This window comes from Rattus norvegicus, chromosome 7 (genome assembly GCF_021556685.1).
Source record: "Rattus norvegicus strain SHRSP/BbbUtx chromosome 7, alternate assembly SHRSP_T2T, whole genome shotgun sequence".
In the NCBI taxonomy this organism is placed as follows: Eukaryota; Metazoa; Chordata; class Mammalia; order Rodentia; family Muridae; genus Rattus; species Rattus norvegicus.
In genome coordinates, this window is record NC_141540.1 from 85,006,007 (window position 1) to 85,031,987 (window position 25,981).

The 25,981-nt window shown below is 37.6% G+C and overlaps 1 protein-coding gene across 4 annotated transcripts in view; it reads left to right on the forward strand.

Annotated features, from left to right (window-relative positions):
• Positions 1-14,569, forward strand: part of Trhr (thyrotropin releasing hormone receptor) — a 44,715-nt gene extending 30,146 nt beyond the window's left edge. Inside the window, exons 3-4 of one of the 4 annotated variants that reach the window (XM_087555833.1) lie at positions 7,748-8,134; positions 12,690-14,569. In XM_087555833.1, coding sequence (XP_087411959.1) covers positions 7,748-8,134; positions 12,690-12,749 — 447 coding nt within the window. In that variant the 3' untranslated portion in view covers positions 12,750-14,569. 4 annotated transcript variants of the gene reach the window in all.
• Positions 14,570-25,981: the final 11,412 nt, after the last annotated feature.

Genomic DNA, 25,981 nt, shown 5'->3' on the forward strand with positions numbered 1-25,981 from the left:
TAGCATGGATAATAAAACAATACAATCAGAATGGCATTTTATTTTCTAAATTCAGATGTTGTTGTAATTTGCATCTCAGCACTACAAGCTGAGATACTCCTCTCCCAGCATGTTTCCAAATATCTACCTCCTGTGAACACGAAAACATCCAAGCAACAGGAAAAGAGCCAGCCTTTCATCACGCAGTGCCATCAAGACTAAATAATCGATCTTGAAACTGCCACAATAGTTGCTGGAATCATAAAAAGTTTTTCATTGAGCCTAGCTACTGGTGCTACCTAGATTACAGTTGCTTATACTTGTAACAAAAGAACCCTGAAATAAGAAATATTTTAAAACATGTCCCAACAGGATTTAGCATCACAGTGAAAATAGACTTGTGTCTATTGAAAGTCATGTACTTCAAGAATGTGGCCCTGTTTAGAAATAAGAATTCATTTTATGGTGGCTTCCTTCTTACATATAGCTCCCAACCAGGTCCAGCTTTAATCTCAGACGTTTGTTTACTTGTTTGTTGTTTGAAAGCATCAGGAAAAATGGTTTTTTTTTTCTTAAAATTTAAGGCATTTTGTAGCAAGATAAAGACTGTGAGGTCAAATATGCATGTCTTTTCATAGTAGCCTTCAATCATTAACTAATTTTCTGCCAACAGTTGTATCTCTTGAATACAAATGTATTTGAAAACATATACACACATGTTCCATGGGTCATCACAAATTATATCATATGTCTTATTTTATTACTCTAATATGCATATTATTATTCTCAGCACCCATCTTGTGCTTCTGTTTATACAAAGACATGTTCAGAAAATGCTCTACATTCCCTCTACAACAGGCATTCAGCTTTCTTGATTGCTGAGAACCTTGATGTAAGTTACCATGTGATCTCACTTTTGCACAGCTCAAGTCCTGTCAGCATTTCTTTTTCATGTGCTTTGGCACTCAGTTATCCTGCATCAGACATGTGTGTGAAGCTCTGTCTACTCACAGGTGTGTTTTCATATTTGCACTGGATTACACTTGGATATTTTCCTGAGGAAGTGCTGGTGTAGCAGACGAAAAATCACACTGTATGCTGTACAAAAATACATCTGGATATAACTTCAACTCTTGTGTCTTCCTAATGGCAAATCTTGTAGCCCTTCTATAACTGTGGTTCCCCAAGACTAAAGTTCAGTTTCATCTCTTTGTATGCGTCTTTAGAAAAAGGTTTTGTCTCAACTCCTCCTAGAATCATGGAGCAAACAATTTTTATATTCTCTCATAATCCTATACTTTTAAACCATCTATCAGTTTGCTCTTTCCCTCAAGCCTTATCTCTTGAGAAAGAACATATTACCAAACACAATTTTAAAATTTCCTTATTATGAATTTCTACATTTTTATGGACATTTTAATCAAAGTAAAACTCAGACTTTACTCTGTCTACTTCTCGCTAATATGATAACTCTTAATAGAACATTCAATAAAGGATGACAGGAGCATTTGAGAGACCCATGGATTCACATTTCTTCGTGGCTTCCTGTCAAGAGATCCATAAGTACAAGGTCTCTCCCCATGACTCAACACTCAGCGTTTACTCACTTTTATTGTACTTTAACTGATCTTGAGCTGATTCTAAAACCCTTTCCAGTTCCATTATTCAACTTTTAAACCCTAGTAATGAGCTCACACTGTGGTATGCAGAGCCTCACATTGATTTTAAATATCTTTCCAAAACTGAATGTTCAGACATATGTTAATACTCTACAAAAAGAAAACCCCAGAGCCACCAAGCACAGAAGCTTGGCTACATTCAGATTTATTTAATTACCAAGTCAGTTTATCCTTCAGCTGGCTCAATTAATATAACAAAATGCAAAAGGTCATTGATCATTTTGCTGAGGGCTAAAAGCAAAATATATCCAGTTTCAGAACACTTTGTTAATATGCAGAAAGCAAGAGAACATGGATAGAGTCCAGACACAGAATGTATTGTTGCCCTTTAAAGGATGACATTAGAATATTAAAGGCTGTTTTGTATTCATTAACCAATAACTGTTTCCAGAATAAAGTGTTCTGAAAGTCAGAATCTCCTAGCCATTAAAAAAGTGTAAGAACTAAATCACTTTGCTAATTTAAAAGACCCTTGTGTCGCATATATTTAGTAAGAATAAACACTTACTCAATAATACAACCATGCATTGAGCACTTATTATGTGTTATGTGGGAGTCTGTACTGAGGACTCCTTCCACTCTTTGCACTCCAGATGTGCTACGTGTCTTTTTGATTTACATTTCTTCAGAGGCCAAAGGCAGAACAGTAATTTACTACTACAGGGAATCCAAACTTGGTAAAGAACCTGCTCACAAATTAAGTTTCCCTGGTATGATACATAGAACACCACTCATTAAACAAAGAATCACAGAAATTTAATGACAAGCTTAGACTTTTCAGCATTAACAAAGCTTTTATTACGCGAGAGTTCAGTAGAATGTAGAAATCCAGATGTGGGTCATGTGCTCTGTTCCATATTCCTAGGAGACAGACACAAACAGGAGAACTTTGACACGATCAGCCAGTTCCAATATTTTCTCTGGTTCCAGTCACTCACCAGCGCACAAGGCAATAGTGTCATCTTTGTCTCCTGAAAACAGCAAGTCCCATGACCACACACAGAATTTTTTTCCCTCAGAATCATTCACAGAATAAAAGTTCAGATATTTTTTCTGAATCAGTACAAGAATCTAAACTAAATACTCGAGGGAACAGAGGTATGAATCAAACTCTTATGACTCCCTCTGCAGACTAACAAGCTGATCTCTGGCAATTAATTAAAATGACCCCAGGTCCCATGAGACCAGAACCTAATAAATGATTTGCAATTAATTGAGCTGTGCACTAAGAAATGTGAGTTTCCATTACTTTACGTGATTATTTTTGCAATTCAATTCTCTTGTTTGCTTATTTCCCTAGGAAGTAGATTGGTGTGAAGGACTCCTGTCTGCTTTGTGACAACTTTATTTTCCCTCATCAGGACTCTAAAAGACATGGTGGGGTGGATTCCAAAGTTACCAGTAATTTCTGGCAATGAGATCACTGTACCGGCTTGTGTTCTCATGCTAAATATGTTACCCAAAATCACATATTTGCAATATCCCATGCATAGGCTAAAGGAAGCCTGTCCCCATTGGCTCTGATTGGAAAATAAAGTTGCCAGTGGATGGGCAATGAGACTCAAAGGATGAAGGTGAGGAAGGACAAAATCTCATGGTGAATAAGCAGAAAGATGAGGCTTAATGGCTCGCTGACATGTAAGAATCTGGGAAAGTGGCTTCAGGGGCCGCTATCCTGATTGGGTCAAGGGAGCAAAAATAAAATATAGATTTACAGAGTGTTAACTCAGAAATACCAGAGGATAGTGTTTGCTAGCCATGGGGAGGTTCATTGAGCTAGTAAGGCATATTAAAAATAATGCTGTGTGTGTGACTGCGTGCGTGCGTGCATGTCTTTCATTGTCAAATCCAGAGAACTCTGACAGGTGGCTAAAAGTGTGATCACCCACCAGGAGCTAATAGCAGATTAACAATTCACCGCTACATACCATCCTTTCCAAATAGTGCACAAACAATATCTATAGCAAGTAGCATGTCTTAGCTCAATAAATACATTAATTTTATCATTACCTGGAAAGAAAAATAGCAACTCAACTAGAGTCAAGAATGTTGGTTCAACAGCCACTCTGTCACCTGCAGAAGAATTGTATGCTCCTGTCCTCAGCTTCTATGAGCTCATTTACCCTTTCTTCATCAACAAAATGCAAACACTAACACTTCTCCCACAGATCTCAGTGTGTAGCAGCACAAATGTTCCAGGAATACAAAAAAAAATTGTTAACTTCAGAGATTGCAACAATTAACTATTCCTAGAATGCTCTTTTGGATTCTGAAGTTGTATTAAAAATAAGTTGTTTAGGTTGGGACTTTGTGTGTGTGTGTGTGTGTGTGTGTGTGTGTGTGTGTGTGTGTGTGTGTGAGAGAGAGAGAGAGAGAGAGAGAGAGAGAGAGAGAGAGAGAGAGAGAGAGGTGGGGGGAGATGGAGAGGGAGAGGGATAGAGAAAGGCAGAGGAAGAGAGAAGTGGGTGTAGTCATAGATATATTTGTATATGTTTTTGTGGAAAGGGGAGTAGAGAAATCATGGGCTTACCAGAGAGGAATTTACCAGCTTCAGTTTTCTGGCTTTCAAAGATGGACCATAACACAGCACAAAAACATTTGTAATCCAGGAGAGAATGAGCATAGGATGCTTGAAGAAACAGTGTTCAGGATGGGGACCATATCCAGTCTACCAGTGGGCATATGATGAATATCTTTTGCTCTTTCAGCCACATTTAAGAGATCAACACAAACACACACACACACACTCACACACACACACACACACACACACACACATACACACACACACACACAAAATCTCATTCTCTGTCTCTTGTACACATTGCAATCAGGCTTGTCTGAAAAACATCTGAAAATCTGTGTGTGTGTGTGTGTGTGTGTGTGTGTGTGTGTGTGTGTGTGTGTGTGTCAGTGCAGTGTCTGCACAAACCAGAAAGGGAAGCTTCTGATCTTCTGAAGCTGGCATTACACAGGGCTACTTGATGAGGGTGCTGGGAACCAAATTCTGGAAGAGTAGCCAACATTCTTCTTCTTTTTTTTTAGATATATTTCTTTACTTACATTTCAAATATTATTCCTTTTCCAGGTTTCCTGTCCATAAGCCCCCATCCCCTACCCCTACCCCTACCCCTACCCCTACCCCATATGGGTATTCCCCCCATCCATCCCCCTTTCTGCCACTCTCCCATTTTTCCCTTGCACTGGGAGTCCAACATTGGCAGAACAAAGGGCTTCCCCTTCCACTGGTGCCCCAACAAGGCTATTCTCTGCTACATATGCAGTTGGAGCCCTGGGTCAGTCCACGTAGAGTCTTTCAGTAGTGGTTTAGTCCCTGGAAGCTCTGGTTGGTTGGAATTGTTGTTCTTATGGGGTTGCAAGCTCCTTCAATTCTTTCAATCCTTCCTACAATTCCCTGCAATAGGGTCCTGTTCTCAGTTCAGTGGTTTGCTGCTAGCATTGACCTCTGTATTGGACATGCTCTGGATGTGTCTCTCAGGAGAGATCTATATCTGGTCCCTTTCAGCATGCACTTTTTAGCTTCATCAATCTTATCTAGTTTTGGTGGCTGTATATATATGGGCCACATGTGGGGCAGGCTCTGAATGGCTGTTCCTTCAGTCTCTGCTCTAAACTTTGTGTGGCCTGATTCTTAAAGTCTAGAACTTTAACAGTCTATTAAGAAGAAACTCAACAGTCAAAATCAAGTTTGAGTGTCTTTTTTTTAAAAGAATATTTGGTATATTTTTCAAAATTACGAAGGCTAAGGAAAGGCAAAAAAGGAAAAAAAATAAATACTTGCATCCCAGAAGAATGTAAGTAAATGCAACTGATTAAATATAATATGATATCCTAGACAGGATAGTGGAATAGGAAAGAAAGCATGGGTAGGACAATTAATGAACGTTCAATCAGTCGGCATTGGTGAATGTGACACACTGAGGTAAAGGGTCAGTGGTAGAGACACATTTTTGCAGGGTGTGCAGCAACTCTGCACTGTCTTTGCAATTTTAAATAAATTAACGGGATCCCCAAACAAAAAGAAAGTAACATGCAACTGTCAGTTCGTAGTTTGAAGTCCAAAATAATAGAAGTTTCTAAAAGCTAGAGGACCTCAGTTAGCCTTTTTTCTCTAGGCCCACACACATGCTGTGGAACTTCTTTCCACTCCAGAAACTCCAACTGTGGCTTTAATGTCACTGGTCAGAAACAGCACATGAAATTCACGTGATAGAAAGTTACTGGATCAGATCTTTGCACAAGAGCTTTAAGAATGTGTTCTAAAGGATGAATTCAAAAATCTCTGATGAAGACCACTTAACATGTCTTGTGTTTAAATACAGTTAAGGCTAAAGAGCTAAAGACATGGCTAGGTCACTGAAGTATTTGCTAGCTAAGCATGCAGACCTGAATTCACATTCCCGGCACATACTTAGGAGTTAGGTGCTGCAATCTATGTCCTGGACTTGGGAAGCAGAGACAGGAGGATTCCTGGCTTTCATTGGCCAGTCTCTCTAGCCAATCAATGAGGTCCAGGTTCATTGTGAGACCTTCTTTCAAAGAAATAAGGTGGAAAGAGATTAAAGTACCTGTCATGACTCTCTGATCTACACACACACACACATACGCATGCACGCGCACACACACACACACACACACACACACACACACACACACACGTTCACTGCAACGCCTCCATGGAGTGGGCATCTTCAGAGTTTGACTCTACCTGCAGCTGTAACTCCTTTGGCAGCTGTGTCTCTCCTTTGTCTTCCTAAAAACAGAGACCAAACACTCCATAGAGTGTGACATCTCTTTGCCCTCAAACAATGGCTTTTAAGTGCCCCCCACCCCCACTTGGTGGGGACAAGTGAACTCTGTTAAACAGCCTGCAGATGGAACTTGTACACTATACTCTGCTCACTTTGTCACACACCAAATCTCAACAGACCCACATTTTCCAATTCACTTCACCTTAATATTTAAAAAGAAAAAATATGTATCTTCCATTTTGGCGTTGCTTACTTTCAGGATATCTACAAGGTGTAGACTAAGGAAGCTAATTCTCTCAAATGCAACAAGAGACTGAATTTGTTAAATATGTAAATTTTTGCGTTTAAAGAAAATCAATTAGTTATTATTACTGTATGAAAAGATAATGTCTACTAAAATACACATTCATCGTGTTATTGAAATACTATGATCTCTCTCTTCTATCATCTGTCTGTCCGTCCATCCATCCATCCATCCATCCATCTATCTATCTATCTATCTACTACTTTTTGAGACAGAGTTTCTCTAGTAACAGCCTTGGCTGTCCAAGAGTGAGTACTCTTTAGGCCATGTTGATCTCTAATTCACAGAATCCACCTGTGTCTGCCTCCAGAGTAATAAGAAACATGCAACATTAGTGTGGTCCCTGGTAGACCTTGCATGGCTTCTGCAATTTTGCTGTATCTTTTTCACACAGTTATGCTACCACATTTGATGCTGGAAAGGTACTACCGTTCCATTTTACAGATGGGCTGTGAGAAAGACTATGATAATTTCTTACAGCTAAGGAGGTCGAATTAGAAATATGTCTCCTAGTGCTCCTCACAGACACCTTTGGGAGCCCGTGGTAAGAGCCCTGGCTGACCTGTTTTCAGCCACCATTAAAGTGGGTGGCACCTGTCCGCATCCCATTCCGGATACACAATGGTTCCTATATGGCAGTGCTCTTTTGTTGGTGAAGTCTCTCATAAAGTCCCCAGGAGTTCCTAAGGTAGTGTCCTGGAAATATAGGGGTTTTTTAATCCTTAAGGGCGCCCTTCAACAAATAGATGTATGCAGATGATGGATAAATCAAGCTGCTTAAGCGAAAGCCATCTCAATCAAATTCCAATTTTGTTCTTTCCTCGTGTGTCGTATTTTCCTCTGTTCCTTCAATCCTGCTTTCTGGGTCCAACTTTCAAATTAAAAACCTGACTGAAATGCAGTGTCAGACTACATCTTGAAAAAGAGAGACTTGCCTGGGAAAGGGGGCAGTAGGGTTACCTTGTTTTATTTCCATTGGTGTTTGCACTGAATTTCTCTCTGTTTCTCCATAGGTCACCAAGATGCTTGCAGTGGTTGTAATTCTGTTTGCCCTTTTATGGATGCCCTACAGGACTCTTGTGGTTGTCAACTCATTTCTCTCCAGCCCTTTCCAGGAAAATTGGTTCTTGCTCTTTTGCAGAATTTGCATTTATCTCAACAGTGCCATCAACCCGGTGATTTACAACCTCATGTCTCAGAAGTTTCGTGCAGCCTTCAGGAAGCTCTGCAATTGCAAGCAGAAGCCCACTGAGAAAGCTGCTAACTACAGTGTGGCCCTAAATTACAGTGTCATCAAGGAGTCAGACCGCTTTAGCACAGAGCTAGATGACATCACCGTCACTGACACGTATGTGTCAACCACAAAAGTATCATTTGATGACACCTGCTTGGCCTCCGAGGTAACCTGTAGTCAGAGCTGATTCATGAATGAGACAAAAATGAATCACGATCAGATGTTGAATCTGTGCTATTATCCAAGACAATACTTGCAGTGGAGACATCACAGGGAGTCTTGTCTTTGCTCTTACAAGGTTTGGCCCTGCATACCTTAACCCACGACAGTGATTTTTCACTTTTCTTCTTTACAAACTAGAATCACAAAAAGAGATTCTAACGCTTCATGGTATAAATAATGGAAACTAAAGGCTGTTTGCTTTCATTTAACTTGGGAAGTCATTCTCTTTTGTGAGGAAAAGACCTTTTCATAAAGACTAGTTATCAGTTTAAATTCTTAACAACCTTATCAAGTGTGATTTCATACACACATTCCAAATACCTATACATTTGGTAATTTGGCAACATGCAAATTTTAAATGTTTTGATTTAATATTTTATTTAACAAAGTACAATGCTATTTCATGAACAACTGAAGTGCATTAAAAATAAAAACAAACTAGAAACTCAAAATAGCCCCCAAATTTTAGAGACACCTGGATTTGATTGCAAAGCAAACCTAAGTTTTACCAACTCTTCAGGCTTCATAAATATGGGATGGGATAAAGATATATCCAGTTCAGATAGCTGTGAAAATGCCAGCTAACATACAGGGACTATTCAAATGTATAACAAGTACCAGACTGACTAAGACATGGTTTCACCTCTTTCTCCAAAACTTTAAGGTTGAAATTCCCTTCGAACACTTTTGTTCTTAACTCCTGAGTCATGTCAAGTGAATCCTTCCAGCTGAACTATGCTTCAAAATGTGAAATAGATTTTGAGGTATTATTCCTTGAAATCAGCCAAATTCTGATCATTTTGCCTCAAGGCTCAACTCTAATTTGAACTTTAACTTGCCTCTAATTATCTTTCATTGCTTCCCCTGGTCATTTTTCAGGTTCATTTTATTTCATGTACTCAGAAGATTCTGCTTATGGATCTAATCCAAAACACTAAAATCTGCTGACTTTATTTTAAAACTGATTTCATACTATTATCACTACCTTATCTTCACAGGTTGAACTTTGACCTAGTGTCCCAGTTATTATTAGACAGGTATGAATATGCATCTATCCAGAAGAGTCACAAGTCCTCTTCAAAAAACTCACCTGCTGGGATAGAGCAAATTAGATATTAAATAATATAAGTTGACCCTGGTGATAGCTTCATAGTCATTAATTTTAATTGTTAGGTCAAAATGTCGTATTTTTAAGTACCCCATAAAGATGGCACTTTCCTATTTGTAGTTTATATCTCCAGTTCATGGATTTTCTTTGAAGTGTAATTGATAATGATAATTGACTCAGTACACTTTCTTAATAAAGAATAGTATTCTTCATGGAAAACTTGTCAAACAGGACCTATTATAGATAGGATTGTATGAAATTTTTCTTCATCTACTCCAGGAAGACATTTCTTCTGCCTGCTACCATATTAGTAAAACAATGTAACAAAATAGTTACAGAAAGTATCGGAAGACTATCCCCATAACTCTAAGCAATTTATTTTAGTTAAATTTATACTATGGATTAATTATTATTATTATTGGATAGGGCACTAGTATGATCAAACCGTAAATGACATAAGTATGTGTTTAGGCACTTACAAATACTTACCCATAGGTGCATACATTTATGTAAGAAGGGAATTGGAATATATTAGAACTCTTATATTAGGAAAAGGAAATAATATCATTGAACATCTGTCATATCTTCGACATACTGGTGGATACTTAAGTACCGTGATCTCAATTACCCTGTCTTGACAAGCATCCATGGTATTTTCCTGAAGCTGTCTTCAGACACACCAGAAAAGGGCATTGGATCCCATTTCAGACGGTTGTGAACCACGATGTGGTTGCTGGGAATTGAACTCAGGTCCTCTGGAAGAACAATCAGTGCTCTTAACCACTGAGCCATCTCTCCAGCCCCCATGGTATTTTCCTAAACAGTGTGGTGACTACAGAGATGTTTTTTTTTCCTTTTTTAAAGCTGACAACTAAATTCTTATAATCTAATGGCTACACACACACACACACACACACACACACACACACACACGACACACACGAATGACAATATCAGATAATGAAAACAACATGTTTTACATAATATACACAGGACTAAATGCACTTTTCTGACCTTTGGAAATTTAATATATAGCCTCTGTTTTCCCCTTTTGATTTTTGAAAAATTGTTTGCTAGTTTTACTTTTTGACCATAGCCCAAATTCTGAAGAACATAGTTCATAAAGGTTATGCCATTATAATATCAAATATTTTTATGTAATGTCCAACAGGTGAATTTACACAAAGGAGCTATAAACTTTCTAAAGTATTTAATATCACTCTAATTAACTCATAAAATATTTCCATTGATAATCAAAACCATATATTATCAAAAGGAAACTAAAAGACTAAATTAAAATTTGCTGGTGTAGTGAAATAATATTATTAATAACTCCCTCAGTCACTCCCTTAGTAACGCTCCTAGACTTGTTATATTACTTCCAATTCTATTCATGGCTGAGGGACTTCAAGCAGGAAAGTGGGCAGAAGTGAATGAATAATGCAAGTGAACATAAATCCCTGCCTAGGGTTTCTTCCTCAGTCTGCATAATATATTTTTAAAGTTTGACGTAGATTTCAAGTATTCTACATCCTGAAGACAAATAAAAAAAACTCAAATTCTATAAACATTTCTAAGGAGGAGAAAAGCACAGAACCATGCATATACCTTTATAATCTACCAATAATAATGGATAATTTGTGTTAAAGTTTAGTAAATCCATGTAAAAGACTAGTAATATCTAATAGGTTTAAGTAGATAGTCGAGTTGCTTTGTACAGAGTATATGTTTTAGGAAAGCAAGAGCTGCTCTCTTCTGCTCGCTTCTTTAAAAAAAGGAAACCCATAGTGGTATTATACTAAAGTACTTTAAATCTATAAAAATTATAAGATGGGAAAATTAACTTTTATGAAAAATAAATTAATGCATAGTTCTATAAATTTTACAAATAAAGTATTCAATATTATTTTCACATCATTCAACTCCTAGGAAAGATGACCTTTGTATATGAAGGCAGAAAACCATATGTGAGTAAGAAAATACTCAGAAGCCTCTAATCAGCTCCAAGCTGAAGAAACACATCCAAAATATTCAAAATCACTCTTTGGATACAAAGGCACAAAAATGAGACTCTGAGGCAATTCTTTTGAATTTCTTCAAATCTCTCCCAGGATACTGTTGTCTCTGTATTGATAATGTTGCCTCACCTTTCTCTCCTCTCAAATTCTTATCCTTCCACAAGTATCCCTTTGCTCAGAGCAAGAAAATTCTCCTAACTTCCCCATAGTAAATACTGAAGCCTTAAGTGTAAGTTCAAATGTTCTGTTAAATGCACTATGTACAGGAAAATATTACACAAATTTTAATTTTTATAAAAAAATCCCTCTTAAACAAAAGAAATTTTGGTCTGTTGCTTCTAAAATTCCTATTCAGTTTTGTCATGATTTATATAGTAGGAATCATATAGAGATGAGTTGCCTAATATGGCTTTTTTCTTGCAGAATAGAGACTTAACGTTTCACAAACTTCAGTCAAAAACTGGAAAAGGAACATTAAATATATGTAAAACCATTGCTAAAAGTTTATGACACAAATTTGTCTTTCTATTCTTACAAAACTCAACCAAATTAAAGAAAGCAGATATGCACGATATAGCTTCGAGATGTTATACTCTTGAACTATTAGGCAAAGTTTAGAATATAAATTAGAGTCATAAGAAATAGAGCACAAAGCATTTTTAATAGTCTACTTGAACATATCTAAGATGACTTAATAAAAAGATTATCTATTTTTAATGTACAATGATTAGAAATTCACCTTTTAATTGTTATTTTTACTTACCACACAACTAAAAAAGTCCATAAAAGACCCTGTAACGTTCTCCATGCATGCTTATTTCATAATTATGATCCCAAATAATTCAGCAACAGATGTCAACAGGAGAGGTACCTACTGGGAAGCAGTTCACTATTAAGATTTTCAGCAACTAATGGACTACATCAAATGACAAGCTTAATGAATAGCATTTTTAATTCAAAACTCTTATGAGTTTTTATAAACTTGATAAGAGTGATCATGAATATTTGTATTCAATGTTGCCATGTCAAAAATATGTAAATAACATTATCTTATACCGAGCAAATTCATCCTAACCAAATAGAAAATGTTCAATTCATATTTTAAGAATTATATCTAGAAAAATGAAAAAGGCTGGAACATGTAATGTCAGTTAAGATGGTGCGTTGTCTAAAGCTATCAAATCTGAATGTAACATGACAAGAAAAGAGTTTAGTGGCCAATAAACCACATAGTCACATATGATTGTTCTTGATCAAATGGAGTAGTGGAAATGTAAACCATGTTGAAAGCTATGCCAAAAGAATGAGTTAACCAGTCCTGTTAGCTAGCATTGTTTCAAGTCTGTAAGTGACTCTTTCTTTCTTTCCAGAAGAATGGACCCAGTTCTTGTACATATGGATATTCTTTGACTGCCAAACAGGAGAAAATATGAACTTCCTCAAGAATACCTTGGGCTGGTATTAATAAAGGAAATCTTTCAAAAAATTCAATGTGACTCAAAAAGATCCAACTGATCGAAGGTCTTCATTCAGAAGTCAGTAAGAACATCGTGATACTTAAATGGTACAGGGTGGCACAATAAGGAAGCAAACATCTAATCCCTAGCCATGAGGACAAGCCACTCCTGTTTTGATATATATATATATATATATATATATATATATACAAATTAATTACTGGCATGCTTTTCCTTAATGTGTCTCTCTTTCTCAAAATAACTGTTATTTGCCAGATGACTCTGAACACATCCTGGAAACCAATTTGTTCTGAGCCTCCACATATGTCCTTCAATACCCTTGAATACCAAATAATTCTGAATAGGCAAGTTAAACAGAAAATCCCATGGAGGACAAGTTCATTTCATGTTTGTATCCCAGAAATTGAACTAAGATGCTGAGCTCAACATTGACTTTCTCTTGAATGAATGAACGAACGAACGAAAGAATGAATGAACATGAATAAGTAAATTTATGAATCTCCAACTAAGAAATATAACGTAAAATCTTCATGATGCCTGATTTCCTCATAGATTTGTTTACAAATATAAAACTTGTTTGCCTTTTGTTTTTATCATCTTAAACCATTCTCTTGGCTTATTAAAATGTACTATATTTTGTCAGATCATGGTCACCACCATCTCTGTGTATATATTATGAATACAAAGTTCAATAGTACTCTCAAATCTCTCACCTAATTTAATAATGATCAAGATTATTACATGTATGTTCAGAGAATAACAACATACTATCACTGACATGTGAATAAAATTAAATGTGCAGAGTACATGGTAGGAAGAGAAGTTATATGATTTCAGATTACAAACCTTAGAATTCCTCATTGGGAAAAGAATATCAGGGGGGTGCTAGAGTAATTAGAACAACCTCATAGGAAAGCTTGAAGTTCTTATAAGAATAGACTTGGCTTAGATAGGAAAAGACAAGTGATGTAAGGAAAGAGAGGTGAGTAAGGGTAGGAGGAAAAGAAACAAACTCTAGGTGTAATGGATAATGTGTCCAGTTAAGTGTGACTCATTGGGGATTGATCAAGGCAAGCAACTAGAAGAAAGGAAAGAAGGGAAATAAAGTATTTCCTGATTATTGTATTTGTTGAGGAAATAGTCAGCCAGACAGGTGGTAGATGTGTATATTAGTAAGCTGTCATGTATTTTCTAAACATTGTAAATTTCACTTATTATCTATAAAAATGTAGTATGCTATTTGTCTCCTAAGTGTTATAATTCTGTAAGTATCCTAAAGTCATAATTTCCAGGTAAAAACTAATTGTATATGTGTATATCTTTTCTATATTGCACTGTTATCATATATGGGATATATTTATTTATGTATATATGATTCAGAGGTCCTTAACAGCCATGAAGTTATCCAGTTATGCTCACCGTAGAGATCCAAGCTAGCTCATAGGCCCTTCATATGCCTAAGCATCCATATTAAATGAGAAACTGATAAGCAGTGACAAGCTTCTAATGCCCTCACCCTGTTGACTTGCATGCTGCTTATATCGTGCTCCTGAATGCTTGGTTTCTTACAACATGCCTCTGAATGTTTTGGTTTCCTTTTACCATTTGTAGAGAGCTGTATACTCACTCATCTCATTGCTTGGAGATCAATCATTGTGTCCGTGTGGAAAAATAATCTCCTTTAAGAAAGTGCAGTATTATGTGTTCTCTCTGCAATGGGAAACTATTACTGTATGTGTATGCATGCACAATAAAGTATCAAACTGAAAGATCCAGGTCCTTGGTTTCTTTTCTTTGAAATCATCCTATTTTGGTATACCTTGACTCTAAAGCATATGCTGCAAACATTTTATTTTGATACCTTGTTACCTGGCATGTACCACTGATTTTTTGATTAGATAACCACAAATAATACACAACTAAATACCTTTCATCTTTAGTAAGACATTTAATGTGTATTGGTACAAAAATGACTAACTTGTTATGTCATGCATGGTTACACTGACACTAATAAGTTTATTTAATGTTAATATTAGATGAAACAAAAATCACAGTTATTAATAAGTAGTTAAAATTTGGGAATCTGTTTTGAGTAATTGCTTCAAATATTTCTTATTGTCACCTTTTCATTAATAATAAAGTAAACTAAAATCTTTGTGTGTAAAGCAGATGACCCTGATCCTCTTTCAATTCCAAATAATCTGAAACATGTAACTGGTGAAACAAGTTTGCCAGTGCCTGGGTCATATTACCAGGAAACATAAAAATGCATTTGGCATAGGAAAGGAATTTCATGCTTCAGTAAATCTCAGATTTGTTAAATGACCCCACTGTTTCATAGCTGAACATAGAGGTTTACTGTGTGTGTGTGTGTGTGTGTGTGTGTGTGTGTGTGTGTGTGTGTGTGTGTGTGTGTGTGTACTTGAAGTCCTATGACTTTCTGAGGGCAAGAGAAGATTCATTTAGATGCCCCAAGGTTATCAATCATTAATGCTATTCACCATTCAAAGAATACTTCCTTAGGTTTTTTTATAACTCCTTAATTCTGTAAAATAGATTTTTACCAAGTTATGTATCATTCTTTTCTAGATCTCCTGATGATGGCAATGAAGTGATAAAAATCCTTGTTATCTTATCTAGGTCAGCCACGCACAGTAATTTTTTTCAGTACCTGGGAAACAGTGGACCTTTCAAGAATCTTTGTAGGTCAATGAGAATGAATGGGTCCATTTTTAAAAGTAGTTTTAATAAAGATGAATCAGCATATGACACATGCTAACTGCACGCGGGCTCCCCACAGAAGCCAAGAATTCAAACAACATTCACTTTTTCATAGTTACCTTAAAATAACTTAAGCTTCACACGTTAATTTTATGTCCTCTGACGTGAAAGTCATTTGCCTTTTCCATTTATCTATCAAATACACTTTCTGCTGACACATCTGTTGTGTCATCGTAAATCTGCAAATATCAGTGGTGGCAGTACCTTGTTCCCAACTGCATCGTGATTCTATGATGTCGGCACAGGTGTGGTGGACAAGACCACACACAGTATACTTCTTCCCTGTCCAGAAAAGTGAAGGAACAGCATCTTTGTCCAGCACATTGTGCAAAGCTATGGAAAGCCTTTCAAATGAACAGATAACCAAAAATTTCTTAACCAAGAGAGTTAAGACACCTGGAAAAATCAATCAAACAGGGATAAATAAAACGCAGTGGTACAGTGTCTCCATTTTCTGGTGGAACATTTCTGAGGTGTCTGTACACCGCTGAGCTTCCACTGTCCATATAAAACAGCCCCGTACACTTGCTCCTACTTTTCATCTTACTGCACAAAGTCATTAACCTCTTTGGAGAAGTTATGCTCTGGTTCTTCCTCCCAGCCCCATGCTCCCAGAAATAACACCCAGACTCAAAATATATTTACAAATTCCTTGACCATGTAGCTAGGCTCTTTTTTGATGAGATAAAATGTAGAATATCCCTTTTATTCTAGCCTACATTGTGCCATGTAGCTGGTTACCTGTGCTCAGGTAGCATGTGTGTGTGTGTGTGTGTGTGTGTGTGTGTGTGTGTGTGTGTGTGTGTGTTGTCTTAACTTTTCAGTGACACACCTGCCTTCTATCTCCCAGTATAACTTCTGAATATCCCACCTCTCTTTCCTGCCTAAGCCAAAGGCCACGGACATACATCCACACAATACACCAGATATCTCTCTATATCTCTTATTTCTATAGAACTTCCAACATGAATCATCTGTTTCCAAACACTTCTTTCATGACCTGCTTTTGATTTTATTTTACTTTTCTTGAATATTTTAAATGTTATCCCTTCCCCCCCTCCCAGACTCCTTCTCCCATCCCCTGCTTCTATGAGGATGTGCCCACTCCCACCCACCCACTCACAACTCAACGCCCTGGCATTCCCCTACATTGGGGAAATGAGCCTTCACAGGACCAAGGGCTTTTCCTCCCATTGATGCTGGACAATGCCATCCTCTGTTACATGTGTGGCTGGAATGATGGGTCCCTCCATGTGTATTCATTGGTTGGTGGCTTAGTCCCTGGGAGCTCTGATGGGGTCTGGTTGGTTGGCCCTTTCAGCTCCTTCAGTCTTTTCTCTAACTCCTCCATTGGGGTCCCCTTGTTCAGTCCAATGGTTAGCTGCAAATATCATTATCTGCTTTATGCCATCAATGTTATAATACATATAAGTTTTAAATGTAACTTTACTATCTTCATTGTCTATAATGTAGTCTATAAATATTTGGCTCTCAGAGATGGAGATAATTACACAAAATAAACCAGGCTTCTTTCATTAAAATGAGTTACAGTGGACTGTGTCTCACTTCCTAAGAAATTTTCTTGAAAATATAAATAATAATAATAATAATAGTAATAATAATAATAATAATAAGAACATTATTTTACTTAAATGTTCTGGTTTGGAAAAATGGTAATAGTGGGAATTATTCTGTATATTTAAAATTATCCAAAAATGTACTTGCTAAAAGACAATCAAGAAAATAGAAACGTTAGTAATGGGTGTCCATTTGGTTCTGTCTGAAATCTTTCCCCTATAAGCTCCAAAGTTATTTTAGCATCAAGACAGATTTAGGAAAAACATTAACCAAATGGAAAAATTATGTAAACCTTCTTTCAAAATGACTAACAGTGTCCTCAACTGCCAAACACAATTTAAATGCAGCAAGGCAGGATCTTTCTGAATGAATTGCACTTTGGTCAGTTGGCTCTGTGTTTTATTACACAGCAGCATAAAACAGCTGCCCACAATAAAAATATCTCCCATCTCTCATAGAATTTTGAGAAGTATAAAACAAAACGAAGCAAAAAGAAAATAATTTTCCCTTGACTTCATACATACAGTACTTATCAATCAACATATATAATATGTCCTCTCTATATGTCCTTTGGAATTCCATGTTATCAGAAGTTGGAAATGATCTAAAATTAGTGTATAAAGGCTCTGATTTTGCCATGTTATCCTTAGAAAACTTCTCGCTGATGATTAAAAAGAATGTTTCAATTTTTACCTCTTACTGTGGACCTTAAATTACACCCTGGTGATGGTAGGTCTATTAATTGTAGTACTTTTCAAGTTTTATGGAACACTAACTCTACCTACTGGGAAAAAACTGAAAGCAATTGGAAATAGCAACAAACACAATATCTAAGTTTTTTTCTTATCATTGAACAGAGTTGCATAGAAATATCTAAAAAATGTTATTCCTAACCACGTAGATGAAGGCAAGACAAAGAAGAATTATTTTAAAAGCAAAGATCAATAAAAATTCTTCCAAATCACATACTTTGTCTTGGATTTATTAAATAAAAAGAAGGCATTTTAGTATTTAATATGAAAGTATTTCATTTGAGTAACATGGTACTCAACAGCAATCATTTTCTCCGGGATGAACCCAGTAGCCATCAGAAATACTTAAGATGATTGAAAAAAAATCAGTACCTTCATTTAGAATGCCAAACACATTCTTTTTAATGTAAAGATGTTTTTTAAAAATGACAGGAAGAAGTGTTTTACAGCCAGACGGTAAGCTATAACGTGGGAGCTGTGAAGCTTTCTTACCAATTGATCATCTGGCCATAGCTCAGAGTTGTTCCTGTTGGCCGACAGGAGATGGCAATGAAGACGCTTACTGTGACTTGCTATGCCTTATCTTGTTATGTCACTTGCATAAGTTCGGAAGTTTTATAGAAATTAATACTTCCGTGTCTTAAGATTGGCATTGCATAGTCAAATAGGGTAATATAATGAAGACACTGAGAGATTGAGGTGCTGTATTAAAAGCACTTCCTGCTTGCCACGGCAGGAAGCAAGTCCTGAGGAGGGAGATGAGATGAAAACTAGTTTAGCTTTGGAAGCTGAGGGGAAACCCAGTAGAGGTGATGGCTTTGTAGTGTAGATTGTATTGGCACATTGGCATGTGTTTATTAAGTTTGTTGAAAGCAGCTGTTAGGAGTGAGGTTCTCCTAGTCCAGACTCTAGAACATTTGTTTCAAGTGTCCCCTGTGTAACAGGGAGAAAGGGCAACAAAATAGCACAGGATAGGGCCTGAGAAATGGATCTCAGTAGGTAAGAGCACTTGCTGCTCTTTAAAAGGACCAAGGTTCGAGGCCCAGCACCACACAGCCGCTCGCAACTGTTTGTAATTCCTGTTCCAGGGGATCAGACCCCTCCAAAGATATTATACATATAAACATGCAACAGACATGTATACACACAAAATAAAAATAAACATTAAAAACAGCTCGAGTAATAATTATGTTCGTAATAGGTAAAAGATATGCTCTCCAACCAGAGTTATGATTCCTAATCTCATAATATAAGAATGCCTACAGTGGGGAAGAAAACCTGAACCCATCTGTGGAAAGGATGGTCTAATCTGCTCGGAGCTCTTGATTAGGAGCCCCAGCATGACTGTTTCATCACGATTTCCCCAGCTGGTTTCTGATGAAGTTTGACTTGCTAAAGCTGACCTTTAGTAATCTCTAATAGATATTACAAATACTTAATTTGATGACATTTTATTATTTGTCTGCTTCTCTCTATCTGTTAATCTCTGCTTATTTTTTTATTTTACTTGTCAGATACTTAATAAAGCCACTCATTCAAGTACAGCTACCAGGCCATTCTCTGCCTTACAAAACAGCATTTTCTTATTTTGAGATTGAACATTATCTTTATAAAAGTGAACATTATCTTTGCTTAGAGCAACTGATTGAGCTGAGATTAGCAAATTACCTTCTCTCCTGGTTCCAGTGCTTTGTCTACAGTGGTGGTTGGTGCCTGGCCTCTTGTTCTTGTCATCCTTAATTTCACATCCAAGCATCCTAATCCCATTCTCATGCCCAGTCCTTGACTTGTGAAATTCCAAGTCAAGGTGAGGATGTTTATCTTCAAGACTCACTTAGTAATGGAAAACTGTGGATCCTTTAATAATGTTTCTTCCTCAGATTGAGTTATAATGTCCAGATAGACAAATAGCAAACAGTTGAGCGTCGGCATGGTTTATGTCAATGTTTCGTTTTAGTGTGTGTAGGGTCGCTTTTGGCATACTACTTCCTGCTGCTACGACCATTGGTTCACTTTCTAGCAGTCTCCCTCAACCTTGTATCTGTTGCTTTTTATCCGTAAGGAGGGGGAAACATTTTTTGGAAACTTTCATTTCTGAAACAACCTAAAACAATGTTTCTCTCATTAGACTTTAGGATAGTTGTCAGATGCAAATATGAAATAGAAATAAATAAGTTCTTATTAGTCAATAAATTGATATTAATTCACTGGTCTCTCAGGAAAAAAAAAGGGGGGTGGCAATGTTTCTGTTTTCAAGTGAATGAAACCTAAGGTCTAAAATATGCATTTGAACTATCTGAGATAGAAGCAAATACAGTTTGGTTTTCTTTGCCCTTCACCAGCCTAGAGATACTAATTAAGTCACATTAATATTAATAAACAGTTATGCCAGTAAGCCAATAACCTTTTTAGCCAAGGTGCTTTGACTTCTCCTTCATCCATCCCTTCCATGACCTGGGGAAAAAAACACCCATGCAGAACTGACCACCAGTAATAGGACTTCCCAGTTGCCTGGCTTTAGGATCCATCCCAAAACAGCTAACTGCCCCGTTGAGCAGAGAATCATCTTTACTGACCTGAAAAAAATACAAAGTTTCCCATTGCAAAAAGAAGTGTGTGTATTTCTCTGCCCTATATATCATAAGCCTCCCACTACTTTTTGTGCCCATGATCTTGTTTGTATATACTGATGCAAGAAATTAGTATATGAGAAAAGCTCACTGGCAAAGAGTAAATCTGAGCTTCAGGGCAGTCTCGGTGGTACTTTAAGAAGTCAGAAAGTAGCTTGTGACATTAAAAAAATATATGTAACAGACACCATGTGTAAGAAAGCCATCACTTTATTAGTGACTTCAAAATGTCCATCCTATATAGTCCAATGCCTCCATTCTTTGTATAACATTGTGCTTAAGTTCCTAACCTTTCTCATTGCTCCTTTCTGCTTCCCCGAGGTATTCTGCTTCTTGGAAACTATCTCTGTTTCTGCTGTGAGTGTCCCTGTTCAATTATTTGTTCTGGGACACAAAACCCTGGAAAGCTCAGCAGGTATCTTTAGTTATTGATAACACTATTGTATGTACCGTGCGGAACAATAAAGTCTATGAAACCAGGCTCACCAATGGCATCAACTAGTGTGTATGGGTTAGGGGTTGAGAAGGAAGCATTCAGAATGATTCATATTTGACTTTTGTCAGCCTAGCAACAACCTAAAAATGAAAAACAAAAAACAAAACAAACCAACAAGCAAACACAAACAAATCCATGCATTGTAATTAACTGACATCAGAGAGTGCAGAGAAGGAATTCGGGGAGATTTTAACTTCTAAGATCTTTATAGATAATATATTCAGCTGAATTTGTTCTGCCTTTCAGCTGTTGTATATGTATATAGCTCCTAGAGACTGGACATTAAGCAGCGTTCTGCCCAAAGACCCTAAAACTGTGGCACCTTGTCAGTGCGCTCGGAGGGAGGCCAGTGTCTGCACTCTACTTCTGCAGTTCTTAGCTGATAGGTTCATAAAATTCAATCTCATGGTCAAAGGCTGCAGCGTTGCTCTTTCCATGTTCTAAAAACTGTCGGATGATCCATTCTGTCCTTACACGGGGGTATAAGGAAAGATTGAGAAGCAGACCTCCTCCTGCATTTTTATTAGCGAATAAGCAGTGCCCCAAAGAAGCTTCACCTTGGTTTGTAAATGCAAATCACAGAGCACTGATCAGTCTGCTTCCCCAAACCCAATAAGAGCAGAAGCAAACAGCATTCTCTCAATGGAATCCTAGAAGCTGATTTCCACTTTTTGCTTATTATTTCTCCTAGAGAAAGTTCCTCAGCAACAAAAGGTGTTGAATTCATACAAAGTGCCTGCTACACACAGAAAATCTACACACAAGAATCTGGGAGGCACACAGCAGCATCACAGACTGTAATTAAGAAAATTATTTGCACGGTTCCCTGTGAATCCTAATGAGTAAATAAATGACCCAGTGGTGTGGCCTCTTGGTTACTTAGCAGGCAGATGGAAAAAAAGCATTTTTCATGTATGTTCTCCAGAAGATACAAGATGATTTAGCAGGAGAAATGGGGTCAGGTGCCAATTTCTTTCAGTGAAAGAGAGGGACCTGGTTGCTTGCAAAATAGAGGATACCAGTGCATGCAGCTCAGATGCAGTTGCTCACACATTATCCAGGATCAATAGAAAAAATATGGCAGAATATGTCAGAGGTAGCTGGAGACGTGTGGGAACTGTGCTGTCAACATGCCTTTTCCTAAACTGTCAACGTCCTTAGGGAAACGCAGCTCTTCATCTTTCCCAATATCTGTTCTGTGAGAACTATGAAATGCTTTTGTTCTCATCTCTCTGTGCTTGATCAAAGAGCTGGATGATGCTCCAGAATGCAGGTTCTGGAACAATGATAAACAAGGCAGAGACACACTAAGCACGGCTCTCAGAAGATTCTACTTCTCTAAAACAGAGAAAGGCCCCTTCTTCAATGGGCATCATTGATAAAGCAATGAGAAAATGTCAAGCACTAAGGATAGACTTAGGTGGCAAATGCCAGCTAACATGCCAGGAGCAAAATGAACAGCAAAAGAAGAAAATAGCCTGTTGCTTGGACATCAAGTGCAATGAAAAGGACAAGCTGCCAGTTCTAGTTCATAACTTCTCTTGAATACTTAGTGATCTATTCTAAATCAATGTCCAAATCACTTTCACAGTGCTCTCAAAGTCTCTTGAGTATAATCTGTCAGCTTGGGAAGGTCTTTTAAGATACCACTAAGAACATTTAAAGAACTTAAAAGTTCAAATTGGAAAAGTGACTACAACATATCTATAGATCTAATACCCAGGTTTGATTACATAACCCATATAATGATAGTCTTATGCGATACAAAAATAAAATTTGCACAATGTCTAATTGTACACGTGTTTATGTGTTTAGTACTTTACATACAAATGTAAACCCTTTGTCTTCACTAAATGATGAATTGCTTGAGGGGCCATTTAAGCTGTTCTGGTGTAGGAAGGTAAGTATTTCTAGGTTACAACAACACACAAAATATTTGTGGTGTAAATAAGTCATGATCTCAGAATTTATCTGAAATCCAGAGTATTTCTGGCATACAAGGCAATCCAAACTCTACACTATTTCCTGAAATGAGAATTTAAGGATACCACAGAAAGACTTCTGGGATTACTGTAAATCAGGTTTTATCAGCAAGAAATACAATGTAGCCCCTGAACAAAATTTACTGTTAACAGTCTAGGTTTTTGAAATATATTTTTACTTATTTTTGAGAATTTCTTACAATGTATTTTGATCATATTCACCCTAATGCCTCCCCTTCACTCCTCCCAGATTTATTCCTACATATTTATGACTCCCTACTTTCTGTCCTCTCTCTTCTTTGAGTAACACGTTTGTGCTCTCGGCATACTCCTGGATATGGAGCCATAAACTGCCACAGCTCCTCAGTTAGGGTTTTGGACTCATGAACTGCATCCCGTTCTATGCTTGAATGTTGATTTACTTAACTTGGTACAGGTTTTGTGCAGGCAACCACAGCAGCAGAAGGTGCAAGAATATGTCAGTCCCATCAAGTCCAGAAGACACTGTTCACTGTAGCCTTCCTTGACCCTTGATTCTTTCCATTTCTATGCCTCCTCTTCTGTAATAGTCCCTGTGCCTTAGGTAGCAATGCCATATACGTGTCCCATTTGAGGCTGAGCATTCCACAGCCACGTATTCTCTGTATTTATCTCTGTTCTTTGACAAGATGTGAGTCCCTTGAAGTAGGTAAGTCACTGGACATTGCAAAATAGAACTCTTCTGATGAGGTCTGAGGGCTGCACTAATCTATTCATAAAGAGCCATACATTTAGAGGGCAGTTTGATACTGTGTCCTATTGACAAAATAATCGTAATAGCTATAACTGCCAGGCCCAGTGAGCTCCAAACCATGAGCATATTTACAGTAAAAGCATGAATTTTCTTTTGTATGGTAGGCTTTAAATACAAACCAAAAGGAGTTGGTTGCCTCCATACTATTTATGCCACTATTGTGCTCATTAGTGTATCTTACCTCAAGAATCATTCATTAATGGTCATAGAGTCTCCTAATTAGGGTTTTACTGCTGTGAACAGACACCACAACCAAGGCAACTCTTATAAGAACAACATTTAATTGGGGATGGCTGACAGATTCAGAGATTCAGTCCAGTATCATCAAAGCATTGAGGAAGGCATGATGCAGGGGTAACTGCGAGTTCCACATCTTCATATGAAGGCTGCTAGCATAATATTCACTTTCAGGCAACTAGGTCTAAGGTATTAAAGCCCACACTCACAGGGACACAAGGCCACACCTTCTAACAGTGCCACTCCCTGGCCCAACCATATACAAATTATCACACAGAGTGTGAACCTGGGTAAGTCTATTGATGACCTTCTTTTCCCTCTGGTAGCCTACATAACATCTTCCAGTACATCTGGTAAGAAGCTTGTTGGTCAGCAACAATTTATGTGAATAATCTTTGTGCTGTCTTCAGAAAGAAGATTTTACCATCAAGACATTGAATTACCTGAGGACCCAGCTATACCTCTCTTGGGCATATACCCAAAAGATGCCCTAACATATAACAAAGACACATGCTCCACTATGTTCATAGCAGCCTTATTTATAATAGCCAGAAGCTGGAAAGAACCCAGATGCCCTTCAACAGAGGAATGGATACAGAAAATGTGGTACATCTACACAATGAAGTACTATTCAGCTATCAGAAACAATGACTTTATGAAACTCATAGGCAAATGGATGGAACTAGAAATACCATTCTGAGTGAGGTAACCCAATCAGAGAAAAACACACGTAGTATGCACTCATTGATACATGGCTATTAGCCCAAATGCTTGAATTACCCTAGATGCACAGAACACATGAAACTCAAGAAGGATGACCAAAACATGAATGCTTCACTCCTTCTTTAAAAGGGGAACAAGAATACCCTTGCTAGGGAATAGGGAGGCAAAGTTTAGAACAGAGGCAGAAGGAAAACCCATTCAGAGCCTGCCCCACATGTGGCCCATACATATACAACCACCCAATTAGACAAGATGGATGAAGCAAAGAAGTGCAGGCTGACAGGAAGCGCATGAGATCTCTCCTGAGAGACACAGCCAGAATACAGCAAACACATAGGCTAATACCAGCAGCAAACCACTGAACTGAGAATGGGACCCACGTTGAAGGAATCTTAGAAAGGACTGAAAGAGCTTAAAGGGGCTTGAGACCCCATATGAGCAACAATGCCACCCAACCAGAGCTTCCAGGGACTAAGCCACTACCCAAAGACTATACATGAACTGACCCTGGGCTCCAACCTCATAGGTAGCAATGAGTAGCCTAGAAAGAGCACCAGTGGAAAGGAAGCCCTTGGTACTGCTAAGACTGAACCCCCAGTGAACGTGATTGTTGGGGGGAGGGTGGTAATGGGGGGAGGATGGGGAGGGAAACACCCATATAGAAGGGGCAGGGGAGGGGGAGGGGGATGTTGGCCTGGAAACCGGGAAAGAGAATAAGAAATCAAAATGTAAATAAGAAATACTCAAGTTAATAAAGATGGGGGAAAAAAAGATTTTACTATCAAGTTCTGGGACAGCCATGAGGAATGCAATAACCTGTATTATTTGAGCATTCCCTTAGACACCTGTGATCAACAACTTTGAGGGAACATAGCCTACACTTAGCATTGGGAAGTACATTTGGCAATTTATTTCTTCTAGGATGAATATAACCCACTGTAAAAGATGACTCCAATTATGCTCTGTCTTATGAACTGATGCACAGTTTCCTTTAAGAGTGTATTTTACCATATAAGGTAACCTGGAACATGAGATCTTTCTACCTTAGCCTGGAAAGTGATGGAGTTCCTGGTGTAATCATTCCCGGCATTTTATTCCTTTCTGTTTCTTTTTAATGCCTATGTATTGCCATTTGTTACTTGAAATTGGTTTTGTTAATACCTAAAGATTTTTGTCCTTCATCCACATCTCAATGAAGCAGCTTTTCTAGCTCAT